The 26062-nt window shown below is 44.3% G+C and overlaps 1 protein-coding gene across 6 annotated transcripts in view; it reads right to left on the minus strand.

Moving 5' to 3' along the window:
• The window catches only part of Eif4g3 (eukaryotic translation initiation factor 4 gamma 3), a 230731-nt gene that overhangs the window by 18229 nt on the left and 186440 nt on the right, over window positions 1-26062 (minus strand). For 4 of the 6 annotated variants that reach the window (XM_087906998.1, XM_087906997.1, XM_087906995.1 and 1 more), the window contains 12 exons: window positions 24605-24751; window positions 24002-24238; window positions 22900-23004; window positions 21060-21192; window positions 18286-18380; window positions 17084-17177; window positions 14722-14839; window positions 12136-12353; window positions 10756-10871; window positions 5753-5925; window positions 2351-2476; window positions 1291-1372 (listed from right to left, as the gene is read on the minus strand). In XM_087906998.1, the coding sequence (XP_087763124.1) occupies window positions 1291-1372; window positions 2351-2476; window positions 5753-5925; window positions 10756-10871; window positions 12136-12353; window positions 14722-14839; window positions 17084-17177; window positions 18286-18380; window positions 21060-21192; window positions 22900-23004; window positions 24002-24238; window positions 24605-24751 (1644 nt within the window). The remainder of the gene's footprint in view (window positions 1-1290; window positions 1373-2350; window positions 2477-5752; window positions 5926-10755; window positions 10872-12135; window positions 12354-14721; window positions 14840-17083; window positions 17178-18285; window positions 18381-21059; window positions 21193-22899; window positions 23005-24001; window positions 24239-24604; window positions 24752-26062) is intronic. The other 2 variants (XM_087906999.1, XM_087906996.1) reach the window with 1 other exon arrangement.

Raw genomic sequence — 26062 nt, forward strand, 5'->3', positions numbered from 1 at the left:
ATAAAAGCTCAGTAAATACTTTAGTGTTGCAAGGCAGAGAGAGCTATCACAAGACAGGAAGTCCCCAGAAGTGGGCTGTTCAAAATGTCTAGCTATTTTACACAGGTTCCATAAATGGGATCTTGAAGGGTTTCTGCGCGTCAGAGTGAGACAGAAAGCTGCGGTTTAAGAAAAATAAAAATAGGGCTGGAGAGATGGCTCAGAGGTTAAGGACGGTGACTGCTCTTCCAGAGGTCCTGAGTTCAATTCCCAGCAACCACATGGTGGCTCACAACCATCTACAATGAGATCTGGTGCCCTCTTCTGGCATGCAGTCATACATGGAGACAGAACACTGCATTGTATACATAATAAATAAAAATATTTAAAAAAAAAAAAAGAAAAATAAAAATAAAGCCAGGCAGTGGTGGCTCACACCTTTAATCCTAGCACTGGGAGACAGAGGCAGGCAGATCTCTGTGAGTTCAAGGACAGCTTGGTCTACAGAGTGAGTTCCAGGACAGGCTCCAAAGATACAGAGAAACCCTGTCTCAAAAACCAAAACAAAAAAAGAATGAAAACCTACAAAACTGTAATCTATCACCCCAGTACCTCCAGCTCAGACAGAAGTACACAGCAGGAGCCCTCAGCATCTTCCCAGAGTCCTGCTTTGCTCTGACATCATCTTCCTGACAACATCACCAGGATGGAGCACTCCTGCCCCTCTGCGTGAATGGCTCACCCCTGCCTATCTCCCTCTGCAGCCTACACAGACTTTGAAGGCTTAGTTATCTTTGAACAACAGACATTTCCCTAAGAAAAATTCAGCCTGCACAATCACTTTACCACTTTACTGCAGCCAGATTAGAGTAGACTTTGGCAGTCAAGGTAATAAAATTAACCCTTTGTGACTCCAGAAGCCCTGGAGCAGAGTTACAGAGTTGTGAGTCACTATGTGGGTGCTGGGATCTGAACCAGCACACTCTGCAAGAGCAGAGAGTTCTCTTAATTACTGAGCCATCTCAATTCCAAGTATTAACACAGTCATTTTGTTTCAAGAAAAGACAAAACTCACAGTCACAAATACTAAGTATCTTTAGATTCCTCAGAACCATTATATCAAACCATTCTATTTGAGACCGGACAATTCTTCCCAAAGATCCTGGCAAAAGAAGAGTGAAGGCGCCTCTGACAGAAACAAGCCAAGCAGTGGCACATTCCTCTTCCCGAGATCAGAAAAGGAACAGACTCACTGTTCACGTCACTGCCCTCTGACCACGCCACTGGGCCTGATGTTCAGCTAACACTCACCATTTGTTTGCATAGAAGGTGCAGTATTTCAGAAAGCAGGATCCCAGCTCTTCCCACGGGAAGCAAAGGCTTGCTAAATTCTCTGTAAAAGACAGGAGCAGCGAGTGAGTACCGACATAGCTTCTGTTCTGTAGCAGTAGACAATGAAGGTGTGCCAATGGAGAGTGTGCACGCTAGCTACTTGGACTTCCTGGGCACCTCTCAGGCTTGGTGGATGAGCAGGAGCAAGGCTGTGGAAGCCCTGGATTTGTCTTTATTGTTAGCACTTCGGTGACTCTACTTACCTGCAACATCAAATGAAAGAGTGACGCTCATTTAAGGCTCAGTCACAAGTACACTTAAGACAGAAATTTCTTTTCTTTATGGTATTTTCTAATGAGGTAAAAAGAAACCACTGTGCCATAGTCTAACCCAGTCTTTCCTAAACTAAGTTCTCTAGGGCCAACATCGTAAGCTCCTCAAGAAAAGGTTCTTCTGCCAATTAACTGAGACTATGCCCAGTTAAATCGTTTTTCTTACTTGTTTTCCCATGAGAGTCTCACAATCCCCAATGTGTACTTTGGAAATCTTTAAGAGGAGGGTCATGTGAGACATGTAGTCAATCTTTAAGGGTCACGTGGTTTGCAGAGTGTGCCGGTATGAACTGCTGTAGGGACAGCAGTGTTCTGAAGGCGAGACACATCAGTAACACAAGCAGCACCAATCCCAATTCACACCCAGTTCAGGATGTAGCCATTATAACTGAGACTGGGATGTAGCAGAGCAGCTCAGCAGAAGCAGGCAAACAGAGACTAACAGGAAACTTCCAGAAACAATCACTTCCTGGACTCTGAGCTGTGTCTGCAATGACTGCCACCCTCCAAGGACCACAGGGCTCTTGTGTCCCCAACATATCTCCAGTGTAGACAATGTAACAATTTCTCCTTGAAATTGAAGGCTGAGAGTCATAGGCCGTGTCCCACGAGTGTCCAGAGATACCAATGGACAGCATTATGCCAGAGCAGGGGAGTTTTGAATCCATTTACCTTAGTAGATGTTAAAAAGAACAAATACAACTTACACAATAAGTTCTCTCATAGAAATTCCCCCTTCTTTTAACAAGGGGGTGACTAGTTCAGCCAGGTACAACCAAATATGGGGAATATCAATGGCCATGTCATCTGCCAATTCCAAGGTTTCAGAAAAACTGAAAAAAGAACAAGAGAAAAAAAATCACTGAAAATGTAATTTAAAAGTTAAAATTAAACTGAGATGCAAACCAGTAAGGTACAAGCTTGTGGACTCTAAGCCCACCCTCTGTGAAGGCACTGGTCAGCTGCAGAGGGACGCGTAGATGGGCGCGATGCTCTGGAGCTCACATGAGTGTGGGGCGGGAGAGGCCTGAGCAGGGAGAGGAAACTGAAGACAGAGCGAAGAGATAACCAGACATGACGGCCAGCGCCAGTGGGACAGAGAACCTCTGTATGGACGTGACTTCTCAAGTTCTCGGCCATTTAAAGTTTGGGTAAGAGCTACCACAAAATCAGAGACTAAACACAAGCTACCATACAGCCAGAGACACAGGAGGAGAGACAGACTTCTGTATCTTAGGGAGACACAGGACGGGAAAGCTGGAAGATGACGGTGGACTGCTACAAACACTATTCTAAGTTGCAAGTTATGATGGTAGAAGAGTTCTTCTGGCTTTCTTAATGTGAAGTAAAATAAAGAGGAGTTAAATATAAAACTTAGGAGAGAGCTGGACGCAGGGTCACATTCCTGCATCCCCAGCTGTTTGAGAGGCTAAGGTGAGAAGGCTAAGTTCAAGTTTAAGATGAACTGTAACAGAGCCTGACCATGTCTCAAAAACACAGAAAGAAAAAAAGCACATGGTGAGAGAATAGGCTTCTGGCAGTCAGTAGAGTCATGTGTGGGCTGAAGGCTGCAGCTATGGACAGTGCAAACAATTCAGGGCTTTGTTAATGGTTTTGCTTCCTTCCTTCCTCCCTCTCCCCTCCCTCCCTCCCTCCTTCCCCGCCCCCCCACTCTGGTTGTCCTGGAACTCACTCTGTCTTAAAACTCACAAAGATCCGCCTGCCTTTTGCCTCCCAAGTGCTGGGATTAAAAGCATTTGTCACTATGGCCTGGCAATGGTTTTCATATACAACGGATTTTAAAAGCTTTTAAAACCAGAGGCAAAAAAAACATGCACAAATCTGCCAGCTATGTGAAAAGAAGGGAGAATGAAGGGCAAGCCAGGAGCAGTGACTGCTGTGTCCTTAAATACCACACGAGCTTTTCCAAGGCAACACCATATTCCAGTCAGGAGTACCTAGCTGGGGGTGGGGGGCGTTCCACACTACTTCATTTCCATGTAAAAGGAGCTTTCTCTACAGGAGCTACCATTTCAAAACATTCATATACATCATCTAACTGTGGTTTTCAGACATGCTACTGTCAATAATTTTTTGACATCCACTTGCTATGCAGAAGAGACTACTAGCCCATGTTCTCACTATGTACACACACTCTGAGGTTAATGGGTCTCTGGGGGACACAATGGGGAACTCCAGGATTTCTGGGCTAATTACTTGAATTGCCCACTCATGTTCTGTGGGCTCTCAGCATATAATGTGTCCAAAAGACAATCGAAACCATCCTTGTTATTCAATAATAATTCATCATTTTCATCTTGTAGCACAACGAAAAGACACCCATATTCTTGATTTATGTGTTTCCACTTTGTAGTCAGCCAGTACACCTTGGAGCAGCTGACAAGACACAGCTGGGAATCAAATCTATACTGCTGATAAAACTACCACCTTTCCCCCCCTTCTGAACATAGGGTTTCCATAGTACAAGTTTACAGGTCTTTCTCTTTCTCTCTCTCTCTCTCTCTCTCTCTCTCTCTCTCTCTCTCTCTCTCTTCTTTTTTTTCTTGGGGGTGGGGGACAGGGTTTCTTTGTCCTGGCTGTCCTGGAACTCGATCTGTAAACTGGGCTGACCTCAAACTCACAGAGATCCGCCTGCCTCTGCCTCCCACGTGCTAGGATTAAAGGTATGAGCCACCACTGCTCAGCAGTATTTCCTTTTTAAGTTTATATAGTTAAGAACTTTTAAAAGAAAAAAAATTGGTGTATGCAAATTGCTTCTATTTGCATTACTTAACTATCTTCTGTGTGCTGAGTGAATGAGAGAGAGGGAGCAGGACCACGCCTGTATCCATGTATGCAGTGACCACAATGTTCATGGGGCTGCACAGGCTGCAGTAACTGTGCTCTGTACAACAAACTGCAAACCACTGACCAAGGAAATCCCTAGGTCTAAGTATAACCAGCAAAGTAAAAGACCTTCACCCTCCTTAGTGGGAACTCTGAGGACATTAACTCTGAGGGAAAGAAAAGCCATCTTACGACAATGGATTAGAATAATTAAAATGATAAAACATTCACTATCATTCAAAATGATCCACAGATCCAGCGCAACTTGTATCAAAATCTCATATATATAGCTCAATTTAGGGTTTTGAGAAGCCCAGAACTTAAAATATCTTAGTTACAAAAGACCTCAAACAGCGAAAAAGTTGGAGGAAAAAAATCTCAAAACAACAAAAACAAAGCTGAAGGCATGCCTCTAAAGAAATTATCTCTGAATTCAAGAAATTATTTCAAAAAAAGTATCATAAAGCAGTTGTAAGCAAAACAGAATAACACTGGATAAAAACAGCCAATGAAATAAGAAAGAAAACCCAAAATAAGAACTGTGCACAGCCAGTTCATGATCCACAAAGAAGAACACGCAGTGGGGACAGGACCGCCCGGTAAGGGCAGTGAGAAAGCAGAACAGTAGGCTGATTCTCTGCCCTGTGAAAAAACTCCAAAGTGGACTACAGATGTGACATTAGACCTGAAACTACTAAAAGAAAGCAGTGGCTTCAGTGCTAACCCAGGCGGCTCAAGGCTGCAGCAACCTAAGCAGCACTAAGACAAATAGGATGGAAGCACAAGATATAGACAGACACAGAACAGCAGGCAGCATTGGAGCTGAGCAAGAATGCTTAACTGCTCCCACCAGGAAAACAACCAGGGCACGCTGCGTCATTTCAGCATCTGGGAGGAAGAGACGGTAGAATTAGGAGCTAAACGTCCAACTGGGCTACACAGCAAGGACCTTAGTCTCAGGCAATCTGAGAACTCCAACCATTTTACATAAACTTAGAAGTTTCTGGAGGAGAAACACACAAATCAGTAACTTTCCTTCCTGAGCCTTGTGATAAAGAGCTGTGGTATTTTGGTCAGGTCTTTACATTACAGACACAAGATGGACGACTCAGAGAAAAATCACAAATGGCTGCATAGCCTAGCCTAGTATACAAATTGCCATTACATCAATCAACATTGCACATAATGTTAAAATACTACAGTAGACATAAAGGTCATTGATGGAAAATATTACCCAACAGCTTAGGTGTGAGGATACCAACCCTTTGAAAAAGTCCTGCTTGCTGAGTTTTTCTGACTGCACCAGCTGATACAGTAACTGGCCCATGTGATCCCTGGTGATCTGGCTCCGCTCCAGGGTGAATTCGACACCCACCTTCACAAAAACATGCAGTGGGCCCTGGGCACCAAGCTCCTCAATGCACTGCGTGGCCTCCTGCACAAACAACAAATAAAGGCTTGCTTCACAACATACGTCAAAAGCAGCACAAAGCTTTATAAACAAGACAGCTTTCAAATCTAAGCTTTTATCCTATTTAATGTTAAAAAAGCTTTTAATCCCTAAAAGAAAGGAGAGAGGGAAAAAAATGTTCAGTCAGGTGTGGAGACGTGTATAAAGAAGGCTGAGGCAGAAGGACGCCTGGACTACACACTGAGTACAAGACCTGTCAGGGTGACGCTATTAGGTTCCATATCAGTAAATAAGTTTAAAGAAATTTATATATATAAGTTATATATATATATAAAATCTGAACCCGGTGGTACACATCTGTAGTCTTAGTTGTGATCAGCTGGTTGGAAGGCTGAGGCAGGATGATTGCTTTAATCTGACTTGAAACTGGGTAATTCAGTGAGACTTTGAGCCTCCTTCCCCTCTCAGATGATGGCCTTATATGGCCGACATTTTGGGTGTGTTTTAGATTTATCTTTGTAATTTACGTGTGTGTGCATGCGCCTGAATGTATGTATGTATATCACAGGTGGGTACAAGGCTGATGAATTAGAGCTAAAGTTGGTTATGAGCCATGTGGGTGCAGGGAGCTGAACCTGAATCCTTCACAAGAGCATTAAGTGCCCTAAACTGCTGATCCATGTCTGCAGCCTCTAGGTCAACAGTTTTATTAAAAGTAATTCAAAGGACCAGCATCAAAATATGCTCCTAAACAGAGTGTGATGGTTCATACCTGTTCTCCTAGCACTCAAGAGGCCGAGGCAAAAGACTTGCACAAGTTTTGACGCTAGTCTCCACTACAATAGGAGAATGTTTGAATAAACAAAAACAGATATATATATATACACGTTATATATATGTATATATGTGTGTGTGTATTATTTTATACTGTGTTTACTGACTTTGAAAAAAGATGTTAATTAACATTTATGCATATAATGTGTATGGATAATAGGTTGGTCATACATCATTTTAAAAATCTAAAAACAAGATAGTATGAAACAGAAAACTGAATACCAAAATTCAAAGACCTTAATGTGAGTTGGAAGTGGTGGTGCTTATCTTTTGTCCCAGGACTGTTTCACAGAGGATCTGTTCCCCCAAACACAAACAAGACCTAATGTCTCAATGAGATCAACCTGCCTTGGAATGCCAGAACTGGCACAATCTTCCATTATAGAAAGTTACATGGATTATGGAGCGACCTGGCTAGGCAGTTCTCTGAACTGGAGAACAAAATCCCATCTGCCTGGCCTGCTCAGTTTCCAGTGTAGCTCTCTGCCCTCAGCTACTACAAGGGCTGGAGGGGGTGAGAAGGGCGGTCACTGACTGCAGCAGAAGTATCTGCAGGTGTCTCTACTTTGTCTTCCCACATATGTAAAAAGCTTACACAGGGACATAGGCTACTGCTCCCTAAGTACAAAGCAGCTCTTTGTTGGTGTGTTCAACAGAGAGCTGATACCCCATGTCATGCTGTGTCTTTAGAGCCCTCTAGGTTACCACAACCCTGACATCTGCGATGCATTCTTGCCAGCTGTCTTGTGACTGCTGCCTTTCTGCTCACTTCATCCTTTGCAGGAGAAAGCACGAATGCAAACGATTCAGTCTCCAGGTTAAACCTGAAGTGACTATTTACTGTCTGGACAGCTGTGCATGACATGTGCCATATGCGAACCAGGAGACTCATGAGTTTGGCTCAACACATTTGCAGATGACATGTCACAAAGCTGGACATGGGCTGGTAGACAGCTTAGCCATGGGGCATGGGAAGACAGACGACAACTTGCAGTTGACGCCTTCCTTCTGGTAATGCGGGACCAGAGGACTAAATCCAAGCCTGCCAGCATGGCAGCAAGTATCTTTACCTGCTAAATCATCTTGCTGGCCTTACTTCCTTTTTTTAACTTCTGCCTATTTATTATCTATGTTCACAGTCCTCTCAATTGTCCCCACAACAGCCCACTATGCTATTTACCATATTTACTGCAGTAAATCTAGGTAGCATTCCCTAAAATGGGGTTGAAACACTTTAGGAAGTTCAGTAAGTATAGATAGCACAGGCTAAAAACTTATGCGTTAGAGGATAGCCTGGTTTATAAAGAGAGTTCCAGGGCGGCCTAAGCTACATAGTGAGAACCCGTCTCAAAACAAGAAACAAAAACACACATAGTAGAGCAGGACAAATAGGAAGTCTTAAGTTCTGGCTCCGCCTATATTACTATGTGATTGCAATAGTATAATAATTTCTTAGTCACACATACCACTCTACCTCTCAGCTGGGATTCACAAGGAGCCAAAGCTAACCTAGAACTCAAAATCTTTCTACTGTTTCTACCTTCTGAGTGCTGGAATTGCAGGTCCACACTACTAAGCCTGCTAACTCTAACCACAATTTCCTAAGAATGCGTGTATGCATATATGTGAATATGCACTTGAGAATTACCAGTCACAAAATAAAGGTTCAGCAAAGGATACCCTGCACTAGCACTGGTAACAGATAGCTAACAGAGCACTTAAGAAGGTAGGAAGCCCTTCCCTGGAGTGAGCTCTGCAGGTCTTTGTGCTAACATCCTAACACTGCACGGGACATGAGATGAAGCTGTTTGTGGTCTGCAGCTAAACTCAGGCTTTTAACTCTGAATTCAGTATTGTATCTTCCACAGGCAACTCAGAATGGCTTTACATCTTGTTTTTCTTTCTGCAAACACGACTTTCACCGTAATGGAAACTTCAGGACTCATGAGGTAGCTCTATCACTGGCTTCAAGTACACGAAGCATTGGGTCCAATTCCAAGGAACCCATAAACCAGGCAGGATGCCATATGCCTGCAGTTAAGGCAGCAGCATCAGGAGGTGAAGGTCATCGTTGGCTAGATACATTGGGAGCTTGAGATCAAAAACCAAGAAGGCAAAATCACTTTCAGAGGGTACCATAAGGATTACGCAAAGCAGTATATAAAAGCCTCGCAGAAGAGCAACTAGCACACAGCAAACTGTCAGCAAATGTCTGTATCACTGTCCAGTCCACACAGCCCATCTGCACGCACAGCTGCCTTCTGTGGAGAACAAATGAGGCCTACCTGACTCCAACAGTCCCATCCGGGAAACCTGGCTCAGCCCTATTCCTCCCGAGTCTAATAAGAACTTCCCCTGGCTGGGCAGTGATGGTGCACACCTTTAATCCCAGCACTCGGGAGGCAGAGGCAGGGTGATCTCTGTGAGTTTGACGCCAGCCTGATCTACAGAGTGAATTCCAGCTAGGACAGGATTTAAAGCTACACAGAGAAAAATATTTCAAATCCCCTGCACCTCCCCCCACAAAAAAAAAGAAAAAAAAGAAAGAACGAAAGAACTCTCCTGTACTCTCAGTTTGCAGGATCAAAAGTTTGTCATTCACTAACTCTGAACATCTTCAATTTACATCTGAAGCCAGTCTGCACTTCCTTCTTCCCAAGTCTTTCATGGTTCTCTACTTCCATGCCAGGAAAAAATAAGAAACAGGGGTGCTGCAGCTCACCAGACGCCCAGCTGTCTAGGAAGGTGGCTGAGGGGCTACAGCTCAGCAGTGAATTCTTTGCTGTTCACTCAATGTTTATTCTGCTCCAGTCTCAAGCTGCTGTGAAAATACACCTGTACCTTTAGCATCATCAGAAGCCACTTTTCTAGCTGGGTCTGGTGACCCATGCCTGTAATCGCAGTGAGGAGGAGAATGAGGCAGGAGGATTGCCATAAGTTCAAAGCCAGTTGAGTCTACATATTGCATTCCAAGTTAACATGTGCTACTGAGCAAGACCCTGTCTCAAAACAGAATAAAATAAACCTGTGTCGGTGGTACAAACCCAGCAACTGGGAAGCAGAGGCAGGAGAACTAAAAATTCAAGGTCAGACCTGGCTACAGAGGGAGTGTAAGGTTGGCCTGAGCTACATGAGGTTCTGCTTCAAAAGCAACTAAAGTCAAAGCAAAACAAATACAACCAAACCGAATAAAACTTCTCAAAACTGAAACTTTTCCTGCTCCCAAATTCTGGACAATATTAATTATAAAGGCTGGGACACACATAATCAAAAGAGATGTTGTACACAAAAAGCAGGTACAGACTATATTATTCAGAAAAATGGATGATGAGATTTTCGATACTAAAGCAAAATTATTTAAGACAGTTGACAAATGTTTAACAGAAGGGACACTTCCTGACCTCAGCAGAGAACTAGAGTGTGTCACATGACCTTTGCCATTTGCCAGCTCCTCCAGCTCAGAGGACATTTGTGGGATTATCTTCTCTGTCACTGGACTGTGGGTTTCTGTCAAGCAGAAGGCCTATCCTACTGACCATCATTTTAAAGTCTAGGTGGAGAAGTTAGAAGGGCAAAATCACCTAAGGGTCTTGAAGTGTTATAAGGCTGCCTGACTTGGAACACACACTGTCCTTCTGTGCTTCCCACTTACAAAATAAAGAAAAGTGGTGGCACCCATAATTCAGGTCAACATGAGACCGACGAGGATGTGTCTAAGGGCTCAGACAGGTGGATGTGGACCCTCTGCTCCTAACGCCACAGTCAGTTTAGTCTCCGGTTGGTTACACTGTCACCAGGATCCATTCTCTCTCTTCCCATTACATTTGTGAATGACAGAGAGCATCAATTTAAAACATGATACCTGTCAGAAATGCATGTGTTAAGCAAACTGAACCTTGAGGACTAGATTACTTAATCTATGCCTTGTTCGCTCATAATGACACTGTTCAGATCCAACCCCACGGTGCTCTGACTTGGGCTGCCTAAGAGCTGCTTCCCTTTGTCACTGTCAACATTTACCTTAAAGTCATTGATGTGCAGGAATTCATCAATGATAGACTTGGACTTCCTCTCCACTTCTTCTTCTGACAGTGCAGGCTTGTCAGGGGCTGACATTGTACACATGTCTGATTTCACTATGAATGAGACCAGAAAGGGCAGGAAATATCAGTAAAGTAGGGTCATGTTGGTAATATTTACACACCTTTACATCAGTTTTGCAATGGAGATACTCTATAGATAGCAGTTTGACAGAATCAGACATGTGAGAGCAGAATCAAGAAGCCCTTTACTTTAGAACAGGACAGGCACAGAGTAAAGTAACACCGTGGTCTGCTCTATAGCCACGAATAGGAGCTGGGATATTATTAACCTTTAAAGCCACAGTGTGGGCAGTTTCTTTATTTTGATTTCCCCACAACAATTCGAGGTTTACTACATGAAGGCCTATAGTACACACAAGGGCTGGAGTCCTGCAGGCCATAGTGCTGGCCACACTGGTCCAGTGTGATACCTGTGTAAACATGCCCTGGCTTCTCCTACTACAACTGTGAATGCTGCTCCCTCAGCAATGCTTCCCCTGCTTCACATCTGCTCATCTCTACCAGGCATCATGACCTCTAAGACCATTCAAATCACTGCATCAGTTTTGATCCAAGTATATCTTTTATGCCAATTTCTCACTTTACTTTTATAAGAACTGTATAGAGTGTAGGTACATGGAAATAAAAACAGAGCCCAGATTAAAGACATGAAGGAACAGTCACAGCATCACCAAAGCAAGTTTGGGGAGCACATACATACTAAATACAAACAGACCCCACAGGAGTTACCAGAGAGATGGAGACTGGAAAAGACATTCTGATATGTTCTCTTTGTTAAGCAGAAATAATGAGAGCCTTCACACCCTCCAGGGTCTTTAACCAACTCATACACTCTAGTGACAATGGACAATGAGGGGCTGAAAAGACTTGTGAGAACTCAGAATGACTAACAAAAAAAGAGGGCCCTGTCACCCCGACACTCCAGAGACAGGGAGCCCGAAATCATTGTGAAGACAGCTCAGGAAAGAGACCCACGGCAGCAAATGACGCTGCTGTGCAGGTGCTGCCAGAGTGGGTCCTGGATTCTGCCCATGCAGGAAGTCTCTGGTTTTCACTACTCCTTCTCTTTCTTCATGGGTTATGAGTGTTGTGCCTGCACCACTGAATGCTGTGTCCACACAGGTCAGAATCGGGCACCTGAACTGGATGGCTGTGAGTCACCATGTTGAGTTTTGGGAAGGATCCCCTAGAGGAGGAGCTGATGTTTTGAACTGCTGTTTCTCCAGCCCCTGTATTTTTGCTTCCGAATTTTATGTCAAGACAGCTAGTTCTGTCTTGTTCCCCAGAGCCTCCTCACCTAGCTCCCTTGGCTTGTTTCGGTCAGCATCAGAGCTGGCCCTCTCGGCATCCACACCTCCAGTCAGCTGCTTCACAGTCTCCAGCATCTCTCTACGCTGCTCCTCCTGAGACTGATTGTCTAGTAGGTCTTTGCTGCTGCCCCTCAGGAAGGTGTTGGGACGGGCTGTTCCAGCTGGAAGTGGCTTGTCACTCTTCTCCCTGCCCATGCTCCCACGACTTAAAAGACAAAAAGGACAGGTTTAAAGAGACACTCCGTATTCAAACCACAGAACAACACTGTACGCATTACCAACTACCACTGAAAATGCAGGTTTTCTACATATAACTTTATTTTAGACCTTATAGGCACACGCATGTCATGGCATTCAAATAGAGGTCAGAAGGCAACTTTAGGGAGTCAGAGGTCTCCCCCACCTTAATATGGCCACTGGCGATGGAATTCAGGTCATAATCCTTGATTGGCAAGCACATGACTAGCCGATCCACTTTCCAGCCTCCCACATGACTTTAGATACAAGGCACTGACTATATTTCAAAGCATACTACTCTTGAAACAGACTCAAATCCAAGTTTCCAGAGGAATACTGCCTAAGATGGTTTCATTTTACCTTTAATAGGAAGAAGGATACTTATTTATTTTTTTAACTTAGAATACTTTGATGGATCTTATATGTAAACTACGACAGTTTTATTTTCAAGGACCAAAGGCACTCTTTAAAAACTACTGCATGAGCCAGGTGGTGGCCTACCCCTTTAATCCCAGCACTCTGGGAGCAGAGGCAGGCTGATCTCTGAGTTCTCGGTCAACCTGGTAAAGAGACCAAGTTCTAGGACAGCCAAGGCTACACAGAGAAACCCTGTCTCCAAAAGCAAAACAACAAAAACCAACAACAGCAAAAACACCAAACCAACCAACCAGCCAAAGACTGCAGAGTCAGGAGCTTCTCACAAATGACACTGCTGAGGGAGGCAGTCTGCTCTCCTTAGGCATGTGAGCCATGGCCTGCTGCCATGCCCCCGTGAATACCCCATGCCAGGGAGCATATGGGCAGCTCTAATGCTACAACGGTTTCAAATATAGATTCGTATGTATAAATAAAAAGGAGTCGGGCAGTGGTGGCGCACGCCTTTAATCCTAGCTCTTGGGAGGCAGAGTTAGATGGATCTCTTGGGAGGCAGAGGTAGGAGAGTTTGAGGCAGCCTGGTCTACAAGAGCTAGTTCCAGGACAGAAACCAAAGCAACAGAGACACCTTGTCTCGAAAAAAACAAAAAGTAGAAAGTATGAAGTTGGAAGGAGAATATAGGGGAGGAAGGCTCAGTGGTTTATAGGAATGTGAACAGATCTAAATACACTGTATTCATATGTGAAATCACCAAAGACAAAAAGCTATTAAAGTGGAGGATGGTGAGAGCTCAGCAGGAAAACAGCTTGCTGGTAAACTAATGACTGGAGTTTGATCTCCAGGACCAATTCTTTCCAGTTGTCCCAAGCTCCACACACACCATTACACCTGCCTGCCCCACCCAGTGCACACACAAATGCAGAGTGGAGGACAGAGCTGTTTCCTAGAAGCACCGAGTCTATGTGACAAAACTGCAGGCCTACATGGCACAGATCAGAAAATTTTCTTATCAACTGAATGGTTTGAGTATGGAGGTCTGAGATTAAACCCAGGGCCATAAGCTGGTTAAGCATACGCCACACAGTCTAGGTACACCTCCGCTTTATTAAAATATTTTAGAAGTCGATGCTAATTCCTTATTCGTTTGTAGAACAGCAATGAAGTGTGAGCTGAATAAATAGCAGGAAACGACCATTAAGCAAGCCCAGACTCACAGCCTGAGAAACCCCAGGAACTTCAGAGACTCGGGAATTATCTGAGAGAAGCACAAGTGACCTTTACCAGCTAAGGCTTTCGCTTTATTATTTCAAGAGAACTCTGACGTCTCCCTGATGATTTATTCAGACAATTCTCGACTGTGGCGACTCAGAAGCAGAAGACTGAATGGGGGGGGGGGGGTGCAGAGGTGGACAACTCAGGATAGACAGAAGTTGACCCAAAGAACATACACCAGCACATGAATATCAGAATCACCAGAGTCCACAGACCAGGGGCTCAGTAGAGTGCTGCAGAAGCCTGAGGAATGAGTGACACGGTCTAGACGTCCACTAACGGAACACAGGATCGATCTTGAAGAACACAAGAGATAGAACTAAATGGCTGGCTAGTGACTGCTCGTGTTCCTTAACTTACACATTCGAGTGCAAGGATATTTCCACGCTGGAAGAGCTTTCCAAGGCCTAGACCTGCCCGCACTGTTCTCTATCTGGGCCACCAGACTTTCCTAAGGAAAAGTAAGGCCAGATAACCTGCTCTTCCCTGATTCCATCTGACCCCAAAGTCAAAACGTGATTCTAACCCCACCTTAGAAACTATGGAGAGTCAAGGTTAAAGGAAGACATTAACTTTAGGGATGACAAGAATGCATGCAAGGATTATCACCACAGTGCACATGTATTACAGGGAGAGAGACAGAGGAAGGGACAGACAGCCATTAGTAACGTGAAAAGTAAATTCTCACCTGGTTAATGCCCTTCGGGAATCAAACTCTAAAGGTGTGGCTGATGGCGACCCTGAAGGTGCTGGAGGTTGCAGAGGAGAGAATCTATTTAAACTGGAAGCACTTGACCGTAAGGCATCTATAGGTGTTATAGATTTAGAAACAAAACAAAACAAAACAAAACAAAACAAAAAAACGAATTACATGGTCAATTTGTAAATACTCTGTTTTCTTGGCTCCCGGGAGTAAGGAATAAAAGCAGGAATTTCTTTCCTTTTAAAATCTGAAACAGGTCTATGTTGTCCAGGTGGGCCCTGACTCTGGGGACTAGAGGTGAACTCCACGCCCCACCTCCCCTGCCACCCTTGTTCCTTTTTTTGATAAGAACTCATATAGGCCAGGTCAGTATAGAACTCACTATGTAGCCGAGGATGACCTTTAACTTCAGATCCTCATGACTCCCATCTTCTGCATGCTGGAACCACAAGCATTCTCCACCACACCCATTGCTTGAGTTACTAAGGTTCAAACCCAGCGCTCTGTGCACGCTAAACTGGTACTCTACTAACTGAATTGCACCCTAGCCCGGAGGGCAGAAACTTCTCTAAGCAAAAGAGTGGAAATGGACAATTTATCAAGGAAGAGAGTCAAGGAAGGTTAGAAGCTCAATGACCAGTTCCCATCCAAGGTACTAACCAGGCCCACTGCTTAGCATCAGCGAAGGGGGTACGGCTGCCCACAGTGACTTTTTTTTTTGATTTTTGATTACTCTCAATCCATTCCCCTAAATTCTCCCAGATCCACTCCCAACTCCTCTCAACTTACTGTCCTTCCAAAAAAAAAAAAAAAAGCCCCCCCCCCCCAAGTTCAATCTGTGCTGCTTCTATTATGGCCATGGATCATGACAGACTTCTCAGGGACCACAATTTCTGGTCTGTTTTCTGAGACAGGGTTTCTCTGTGTAGGCTTGAGTATCCTGGAGCTGTCACTGTAGACCAGGTACACTTTGAACTCAGAATGCAAAAGATCTGCCTACTTCTGCCTCCTGAGTGCTAAGATTAAAGTAGTGAGTCACCACTGCCCTTTCTTAAAGAAAACTAATCCTTCCTTCCTCAGAGGTCATCAAAAGTGAGTAGCTCTTCAGTTAGGGTGGGAATGTGTGTCTTGAAGATGATAATATCCTGTCAGAATGCCACTCATTCTTAGTCCAAAAGTCAAGTCTGTAAAATACCTGCTCTTTCTTCCCCCTCCTCTGTTGCCGAGTGGCCCTTGAGCAGCTAGGCCAGCGCTCCATCACTAAGCCACATATTGGCCTGCTCTTTGTTTCTGAGACATGGTCTCACTGGCTTGTAGCTCTGCTGGTCTGGACCTTACAGTGTTGCCTAGGTGCCCAAACTTAAAGTAGTTCTCCTGCCTCAGCCTCTTAAGTGCTAGCATTATATATGTGTATCACAACACCTAGCTGCAAACTAGCTTTTTGAAGATATGTAACTTAAGCAGGCTTGAACAGAGGATCTTCCCATCTTAATCACTTGAATTCAAGGAGATCAGGAATTTGAAAAACAAAAAAAACAAAAACAAAACAAAACAAAACAAAAAACCAAACAAACAAAACAAAAAAAACACCTAGTGCTGGCCTGGCATGTCTTTTATCTCAACACTCAGGTCTATATAGTGAGTTCCAGGCCAGTCAGGGATACAGAGTGAAAATCAGTCTCAAAAAACAAAACAAAAACAAAATGTTTAAAAATAAAACAAACAGCTTAACTGAAAAAAATATTTTCTCTAGAGTTTAAATGTTACTCAGGCAGCAGTGGTATACGCCTTTAATCCCAGCATTTGGGAGGCAGAGGCAGAGCCACAGAGAAACCCTGTCTCAAATTACTACAAACAAACAAACAGATAAAAGCTTAGTAAATGTGGAGAGGGCTGGAGCAATGACTCAGTGGTTAGAACACTCAATGTTCTTCCAGAAGACCTGTATCAGTTCCCACGCGCGCACGCGCACGCACACGCACACGCACACACACACACACACACACACACACACACACGGCAGCTCATAACCACTTGTAACTCTAGGTCCCAAATTCCAGAACCTCTTCTGACCTCAGCAGGCAAGAAGCAGGCATGTGGTGTACATACAAACCTTCAGGCAAAAATGCTCTGAATAAAACAAATCTAAAAAAGTTTACATTTTTTTCCTAAATATTGAGAGAACCCTATAAAAAAAGAAGCTTCTATGTGATGTTATCGAGAAGCACTGAGGAAGTCCAGGCAGGTTAGACTACAGACCTTTTCCTAACAGTTCTGGACCCTGGGAAGGCACAGAGGGCAATGGTATTACAGACCCAGGCAGCCGTAAAGGGCCCTCCACACATACCAGTCTCGCTTGCCTTTGCTCCACCGCTGCTGCCTTTGCCCCAGCTGCCCAGCTGTGCCTTAGGAACCAGCTGAATCTTCTCGTCAATGGTGGGCTGTAACAAAAGTGGCCAAGGTAATTCACAGGTAAATTCTAGAATGGTTCTTCAGTGCAGTACAAACAATTTTAACAACAACAAAAAAGTTGGCATTTCAGTTTAAGAAACCTGAAAATTTTTTTTTTCTTTCGAGACAGGGTTTCTCTGTATCTTTGGAGTCTGTCCTGGAACTAGCTTTTGTAGACCAGGCTGGCCTCAAACTCACAGAGATCAGCCTGCCTCTGCCTCCCGAGTGCTGGGATTAAAGGCGTGTGCCACTGCCACCTGGCAAGAAACCTGAATTTAAGCAGTGGTGCAAACCTTTAATCCCAGCACTAGGAGGCAAAGGTCCACGCAAGCCTAGTTTAACATAACAAATTACAGGCCAGCCAGGACACCCTGTTTCAAGGAAATACAACCAATTTTCTTGGATTAGGCAAACCAGACCTGCATGATGGCCACACTGGTTTCCAGGGTACTCAGGCTCTCTGCTCAGAATGGCTTATTAACTTGCCAAACGAAACACAGTTTCAAATGACAATTCTAATACAACAATGCCAGCAGTTTGTAAACTGTTTTGTCAGTTTGTTTACACAGCCCTGACTGGCCACAATCTCATAGCGATCCTCCTATGGCAAATACCAAAGTGTTAGATTTACAGGTGTGTACTGCCACACTTGGCTCTATAGAATGCATATATATGTTTAAAATTTTCAACACACACACACACACACACACACACACACACACACACACACACACACACACACACACCATACACCTATTTGGGGCTTGCGGGATGCAAGGTTTCATGTAGCCTAGGCTGGCTTTAAATTTTGGTGTAGCTGAAGAGGACACGAACTTTCTCTGATCCTCCTAACTCCTAAGTACTGGGATTACAAGCATGCACCCAGTTTTGTAAATTTTTTAAAGCATCATACTTGTTGGGTGGTGGTAGCACACATCTTTAATCCCAGCACTTGGGAGGCAGAAGCAGGCGGATCTCTGTGAGTTCAGGGCCAGCCTGGTCTACAAGAGCTACTTTTAGGACAGGCCCCAAAGCTACAGAGAAACCGTTTTTGAAAAACAAAAACAAAATAAAACAAAAGGTATGCATCATAGTCACCTTAGTGATTTTCAGAAATTTGGAGGGGTCCAGAACTCGGCTGTTCTTGGCTCCTTGAACAGTATTCCATCCACCTTCGTCCACTCTTTGAACACCTGCAAGAGGGACATAATGTATCAGTCCCTCATCACCTCAAGTCAGTCTGGTACTAGATGAGCAATACTGTCAACTGAGGGATGCCAGGATATGACAAAGTTATTAAAATATTAAAGACATCCCTGTTGAGGAAGTTTATTTTCCTTTTTTAGAGACTGAGTTGTACTATGTATACCAGGTTGGCTACATATGGATGTAAACCACTACACTTGGCTGAGAACCTTGAATCCACATAGCATGACAATGTGAGAACAGGTACTGACTCTCAACAAACATTACTGACAGATAAAAACAACCAACACAAATGACTACTAGCTATTGGGTGAGGCAGGGTGAAGTCTGGTATTGGCAGAGTTAATGAATACTGTATCTGCACCGTGAAAGTGCTAAAGGAATGGTTCTGTGGAACGGGCAAGCTTTCCTCTCACGATTGATCCTTAGGTGCTCAAGAGGAAAATCTGGACTTCTTTCCCTTTCAAACTTCATTTCTTTCTTTCTTTCTTTCTTTCTTTCTCTCTCTCTCTCTCTCTCTCTCTCTCTCTCTCTCTCTCTCTCTCTCTCTCTCTTTCGGTTTTTCGAGACAGGGATTCCCTGTGTAACAGTTCTAGCTGTCCTGGAACTAGATCTTGTAGACCAGGCTGGCCTCGAATTCATAGAGATCCACCTGCCTCTGCCTCTGTGCTGGGATTAAAGGCGTGTTCCAGCACCACCCAGCAAGTTTTGAAGGTTTCTACTTCTGCTGCTCGGAACATTCAGTAAGAGGCCAATTTCAGACTTTAGAAAGTGCCTTTTGCATTGCTTCACACAGTTGCATCTGTGGGTATGGGTGTTTTGCCTACATGCATATCTATGAACCATATGCACCCTTGGTGTTCTCAGAGGTCAAAAGAGGTAGGATCCCCTGGGATTTAGAGTGACAGATGTTTGTGAAGCACTGTGAGGTGATGGGAACAGAACCTGGATCCTCAGTAAGAACAGCTAGTGTTCTTAATCACTGAGTTATCTCTCCAGCTCCGATTCCTTCTATTTCTATTGGTACAAAGTCTCAGTTCCTTACTGGTGTGGGAGAAGTATCTGTATTCTGTCAATCATGTATTTTAATAAAACACTGACTGGCCAGGCAGGAAGTATAGGTGGGTCAACCAGACAGGAAGTAGAGGCGGGGCGATGAGAACAGGAATATTCTGGGAAGTAGGAAGCTCCCTCTGCCATTCCTGCCCAGACCACCAAAGAAGCAACATGTGAGTTGACAGCTCAAAAAGGTACCAAGCCATATGGCTAACATAGATCAGAATAATTGGTTAATACAAATTACAAGGGCTAATAAGAAGCCTGACCTAATGGGCCAATTAGTTTATAACCTAATGTAGACTCTGTGTTATTTTCTTTGGGAATTGCCGGCTGTGGGGTACCGGGCGGGACAGAAACCCCAACAAGCCGGCCCCCATGTTACACCTTACACACAGAATTTCAGAGACAGTTGCAATGTTGAGTGTTGTGGAATATTACTTGAACTATGTAAAGATGTGCTACATTTGTTTAACGATGTAAAGATGTGTTGCTTTGCCTGCCTAAGGCGTCTGATTAGTCTAATAAAAAGCTGAACAGTCAATATCTAGGCAGTAGAGGAATAGGTGGGGCTCTTGGACATTGAGAGTAACCAGAAGGAAGAATCTAGGCTGGGGAGGGGGGAAGACACCTCAGTCCGGCCAGTCAGTCAGCCAAACGCCGAGTAGGACATATAGAATGAAAATAAAGATAAAAAGTCTTGAGGCAAAATGTAAATGAAGAGAAACATGTTTAAGTTACAAGAGCTAGTGGGATAAGCATAAGATAATGCTGAGCATTCTTAACTAATATTAAGTCTAACGTCATAATTTGGGGGCTGGCTGGTGCCTTCCCCTCAAAAAAAGATTGCTACAATGTAGTTTAACAAACATGTATGATTGGTGCAAAAAGCCATAAGCCTGGAGCTTATAGGAAATCAACTGCAGCCTGGCTACCTGTCACACAGAAGCTACTAGCTCCTACTCCCAGCCCTCCTACCCGCAAAGGGACAGGCACTCTCTCGTTAATACTACTTGCTTGACACCAGTCCTTTGTTTACACACTTAAGAGGGGCAGGAACCAAAACTAAGTTCCTGATCTCAGTTCTCCCAGTAAACATTGTCCATTTGGTCTGAACACTGAAATTACACCTGAGTCAGGCTGCTTACTCCCTATAGGAACTGAGTGTTTATTCACTTCACAATAAAAACCCTTTCAAATACCAGCCAGGTTTCTTCCATTTCCGGACTCTTCCCTTAGAACTTCAGGCCATTCTTAAATCTAAATTTTAAAGCCTTCATGAAGAATCTGTCTGAACTGAGGGCAGCTCCACGTTCTCTGCACATTATTTCCTGCGGGAGTCAAGCCGTGCAGTTCCAAGAGAGCTGTTTTCTACTGCTTCTCTTACCTTGCACGGATAGTGTGGAGGGAAGATGCTCACTGTAGGCCTATAAATGCCAGGCTTTGCATAAGACAACACCCATTTCCAAGCTGCTCTCTCTTAGTCAATGGTTGGTCTCAGGTGTCTTTGTGTTGCCTGACAACCACCTCTCTGTTCTTTGTGACCTCATTTCCGGCTCTTACCTAAGAGCCCCAGCACTCCACCCCACCCTAGCCATCTCTGCCCTCACCTGGCCTTCTCTTCTCCTTGGTCATCAGCTGCTGGACTTTCCTCTGCTCTTCTTGTTCTTCTATTTTGGCCTCTTTGTGAATCTGCTCAATAGTTTTTGGGCCCTGATCTGCTCTTCGGGACACCCAATTACACTATGAAAGGAGAAAATAAGGTTATCGTTTAAGTAATGCAAAATTTCACAAAAAGGGGCGGGAAATCTTGCTTGGTGCTTGCCTAGCACATACAGGAACAATAACATAGTAATTTTCTGAATAAAAATAAATGTCTATACTTTTGCCTGGTGGTAGTGTCACACACCTTTTACCAGAGAAGTCAGGAGGCAGAGGAAAGTGAAACTCTGTGAGTTTGAGGCCAGTCTGATCTACAGAGCAAGTTCTAGGATGGCAAGGGTTACAACAAAGAAACCCTATAATGAAAAACAAACAAAAACAAAACAAAACAAAAGCAACAACAAAACCTCCCAACCCCATCCTCCAACAAAAAGAGCCTATAACTTTCCACCACAGGGAACTGAAGGAAACAGAGAAGCTACACAAATGGGGAATTATGCTTGCTCTCAGCTGGTCACAGATGATGTATGTATGCTCTAGAAATTCAAGCTAAAAAAATCATCAACTCTGGCAGAGTGCAGGGCACATTCCAACAACTGGTGGGTAAAAGTCAAAGGGAAGAAAGGGTCCGACAGAGCCATCATTATTGTCATCACGGGGCGAGGAGGGGAAGTGGACCAGGAAGAATGAGGATCCCCCAGGGCTTTGTAACATGAGGACTTGCCACAGCTCACAGGGTTCTGCGTCAAGGGCGACAGTCATTTTTAGCCTGTCAATAACATGACTCTGATCCCAGACCTAGAATGCCACATTAAACCGGCCCCTCTCTCTCTTCAGGAGACAAAACTGGTCTCCCTCCATCCTGGCCACCTCTCAACAGTTAAAATGAGCAAGTGTGGTGGAGACGGGTAGAATTTAGTGTGTGGGATCTAATCATCTGGTCATAGATTTTGCTACTGGGCCACACCTAGGTTTAGTGAGACAAACAGGCCTCATCAATGCCATGGGGACTGGGTGTGAAGAGGCAGGGCCTAGGCTTTCAGCTGAGGTAGTCAGCTTAGGGCTTAAAGCAAGAAAAAAGGAGGCAGATAAACACTGCAGCTGGTATGACAGGGTGCACGGAGGGCACCGAATAGTACTATCTACGAGTCTGCACTGTACACAGTTATCTCACTGAATATTTGTAAGACCTCAAGGGTAGCAAAAGTGCTATTGTGGAAAGGAAAACACGAGGTTTAGGAGTTCAACATGTTCACTGTGGAGATGAGACTCCAGCTGTTGAGCTTACAAAGTAGTGGGTCTCATTGCCCACCACCGAATTCAGATGGCCAATGTCAGAGCTGCAGTGTGAGAAGACACTCAACAGAGGGCAGCTTCCTCCTGTCAGTTCAGTGCTAGGCAAAAAGAAAAACACCTTTTCACCCCTACAATCACCACCATCTTATTTATCCCCGTCTTATTTATTCAATTCCTTAAAACAGATGGGACTCCATTGTGGTTTTGTGTTTCTTCTTTTTTCCTTTTTTGTCACCTTAACACAGAGTTGTCTAGGAAGAACCTCCATTGAGAAAATATTCCACCCAGATTGTCTGTAGGCACTTTCATGATTAATGTAGGTGCATATAAAACCTGGGCTGGTGATCCATGCCTGGTCAGCGTGCTAGTGCACACCTTTGATCCTTCACTTGGGAGACAGAGGCAGGCAGAACCCAGTGAGTTTGAGGCTAGCCTGGTTTACATAGTGTTTTTGGTTATGGTGTTTATCGAAATGACAGAAACTGAGCATACCAGCCTGAGGTCTATCACATCCTGAAGCATGAATCGAATCCTGGATGAAGTTTTTCTTTCCTTGACGATTTTCTCCATCTGGTTAAAGTACTGGTCCATACGTGGCTGCAACACATAAAGCCACCAAGATTTCTGGCTGAGAAACCCAACTTTCTTTTTTTTCCCCATGTACTTTTGTTTGTTTGTTTGTTTTTATTATAAAGGGTCTCCTTCTGCAGCTCAGGCTGCCTTAAACTTGTGATCCCCCTGCCTTAGTCTCCTGAGTGCTGGGATTATACATATGTGCCACCATAAGGTAACAAGGAAATTCTTAGGTGATTTAAGAATAAGATTTTAGCTGGGCGATGGTGGCACATACCTTTAATACCAGCACATGGGAAGCAGAGACAGGTGGATCTTTAAGAGTTCGAGGCCAGCCTGGTCTACAGAGTGAGATCCAAGACAGGCTCCAAAGCTACAGAAAAATCCTGTCTTGGAAAGGAAGGAAGGAAGGAAGGAAGGAAGGAAGGAAGGAAGGAAGGAAGGAAGGAAGGAAAGGAAGGAAAGGAAGGAAGGAAGGAAGGAAGGAAGGAAGGAAGGAAGGAAGGAAGGGAGGAAGAAAAAAAAAAAGCTTTAGATCTTGCCAGGCAGTGGTGGCGCACACCTTTAATCCCAGCACCTGGGAGACAGATACAGGAAGTTCTCTGTGAGTTCAAGGTCAGCTGGATCTACAGAATGAGTTCCAGAACAGCCAGAGCTGTTTTGTCTCAAAACAAAACAAGAAAAGATAGTGACTTGAGGCACACATGGTGATGCACACACGTCACCCCAGGGGGTCAGCCTGGAATACACAGTGAGATCCTATATCAAGAGAAATAAATAATCCTACTAGCTAGTCTTTACTCTCATTTTCAGGTCTGGTTCATTTCTTAACCCATTTCTGCTAACAGCCTATAAAATGGTAAAGAGAAAAAAGAGAAGGACCAAACAAGCAAGAGAATCTACAAACTGATCTGCATTTAACCAGGGATCTCCTCACCTCAGATCTAAAGCAAGAGTACAGTCAATTTCTGTACTTGACCGAGAGCCGCCACTGCAGCCTTCTGAGTCCCTGGGTCTTTACCTTTGCTTTCTCGAAGTCCAGGTCCTTGCCGATGGTGGTGAGTAGGCGACACAAGCATTCCAGGGACTCTTCGTCATGGTTCTTCAGCAGCTTCACTACACAGTCATGCATTATGGCCTCTGTCAACATCTTGAGTTTAAAGAGTTCTCCAATAAACTTGATGTTGCCGATGGATCTCCGACGGGCTTTGTCCTTGGCTTCCTCCAGTTCATCGTGAAGCCTTGTCCTCTCCTCCGGCTGTTGGGTAAAAAGGGGTGAGAGCATCTAAGATTTGGGGCCTTACACTTTTGGGACTGAAATGCCCTCTGGGGCTCTGACATAGAACAAAGAAAGGGCCTAACTCCTCGGAAAGAAAACGACTTGCAGAAATGTGAATACATCAAAATTTATAGAACCCAGCATCCTCTCTCTCAAGGACAAGGTTAGACTGCCTACTGGTATGGAGCTGAGTGTCCCTGACATTGGGCAATAGCACACCACTATCCACACACACACACATGCACACACGCACACACGCACACGTACTAACAATAACAAGTCCCTTTGCATCTGCCACAGCTAGATGTGGGACCATTTTGGCAGTATTTGATACAAAGTCCTTACAGCGCTGGCAGCTTCCAGTTCTTTCTGCTTCTTCTCAAAGACATCATCATCTGCTTTATCTTTTTCAAACTCCTTCTGGCAGCGGTTTAGCAGCAGTTTCCGGAAATTCACCGTGTTACCGGGTTTCTCTGCCATGGGAACCTTCAGCTGCATTCAGAGAGTGAAGTACAAAGGCAGCAAGATTACTTAACACACACAAATAAGCATTGTAAAAAAGGCAGCTTCAGGCATTTCCACAGTGGAGAGAAAAGACACACCCTCAGACACACCAATTGTCTTTTGTGAATATGCTTTGTGCTAACATGGAATCTGCTATAAGCACAGCTGTTAGCCTGGGTATACCAGGAAGGTATACCTGGAAGGTTATTTCTTTGTTTAAACCTTATTTATTATTGTATTTACACAAGGTGTGTATGTATGTATGCACGTGCTCATGCATATATGTGCATGGTGCATCCATGAAGAATTCTCACTTTCCACATGGATTACAGAGATAATTCAGTCTATCAAGGTGGTGTGACAGCGCCTCTGTTCACTGAGTCATCTCACCAACCCTTTTATCTATGCTTTGTTAAGGTCTCGCGGACAACCTAGGTGGCCCTGAATTCTGATCCTCCTGCTCCACCTTCCAAGAATTTGGAATACAGGAGTGCCCTACCATGCAGGGATTTGCACAGCGTTGGGGATAGGAGTTGCGTGTGAGCCAGCCACCCTACTGCCTGAGCCACACCCAAAACCCTTAGATTAAAAAACAACAACAAAATGATTTAAACAATTTTGGCTTAAAGAAACAAAAAGAAATAACAAATCAGAGAGAATTCTAGAGCCACAGCAAAACATGGGAAAGGGCAGAGCTTTTGAAGACTGTTGCCCTAACTTTTCTCAGAAGGATGTCCTCACACTGGAGCAAGACTATCAATATGCAGGAGGTGTTTACGTTTGTTTCTTTTGGAGACAAGCCACAGAGTGTTGCCTAGGCCATTCCTGAATTCACAGCTATCCCAATTCAACCTCTAGAGGCATGCACCAGAGCACCCAGTCTTTTAGGTGGCAAAAGAATGATCGTGTTAAGTCTGGCCTACAATTAGCCATTTTCAAAATTTCCTGACAGCAGAAAGACCAGAGTGGAAGAGCAAGACCACATAGAGGGACAAGCAGAGAGTGTTTCTAGTACTCCCAATAAGAACTGCTTCCTAACACCTTCAATGGCTTCCTCCTATTGTTCACATCACCCTCTACCATGAACTTCTCCTGAGCAGTTACTGTACAACATGCAAAAGGGCTTTTCTGGGCTCACAAAGAAGATCCAACAGTTCTGAAACTGCACTGGAGGACAGAGCCCTGCTACCATAGAAGACGAGTCAAGTGCTCCCTCTGATGCAGGAAGAACCATTTACAGTTTCTCTTCATCCGTCCAGGGGCCAACACAGCAGCAGGAAACATTAGCCTAGGAAGCAG

This window comes from Myodes glareolus, chromosome 6, assembly GCF_982192425.1.
Source record: "Myodes glareolus chromosome 6, mMyoGla1.1, whole genome shotgun sequence".
NCBI classification, from domain to species: Eukaryota; Metazoa; Chordata; class Mammalia; order Rodentia; family Cricetidae; genus Myodes; species Myodes glareolus.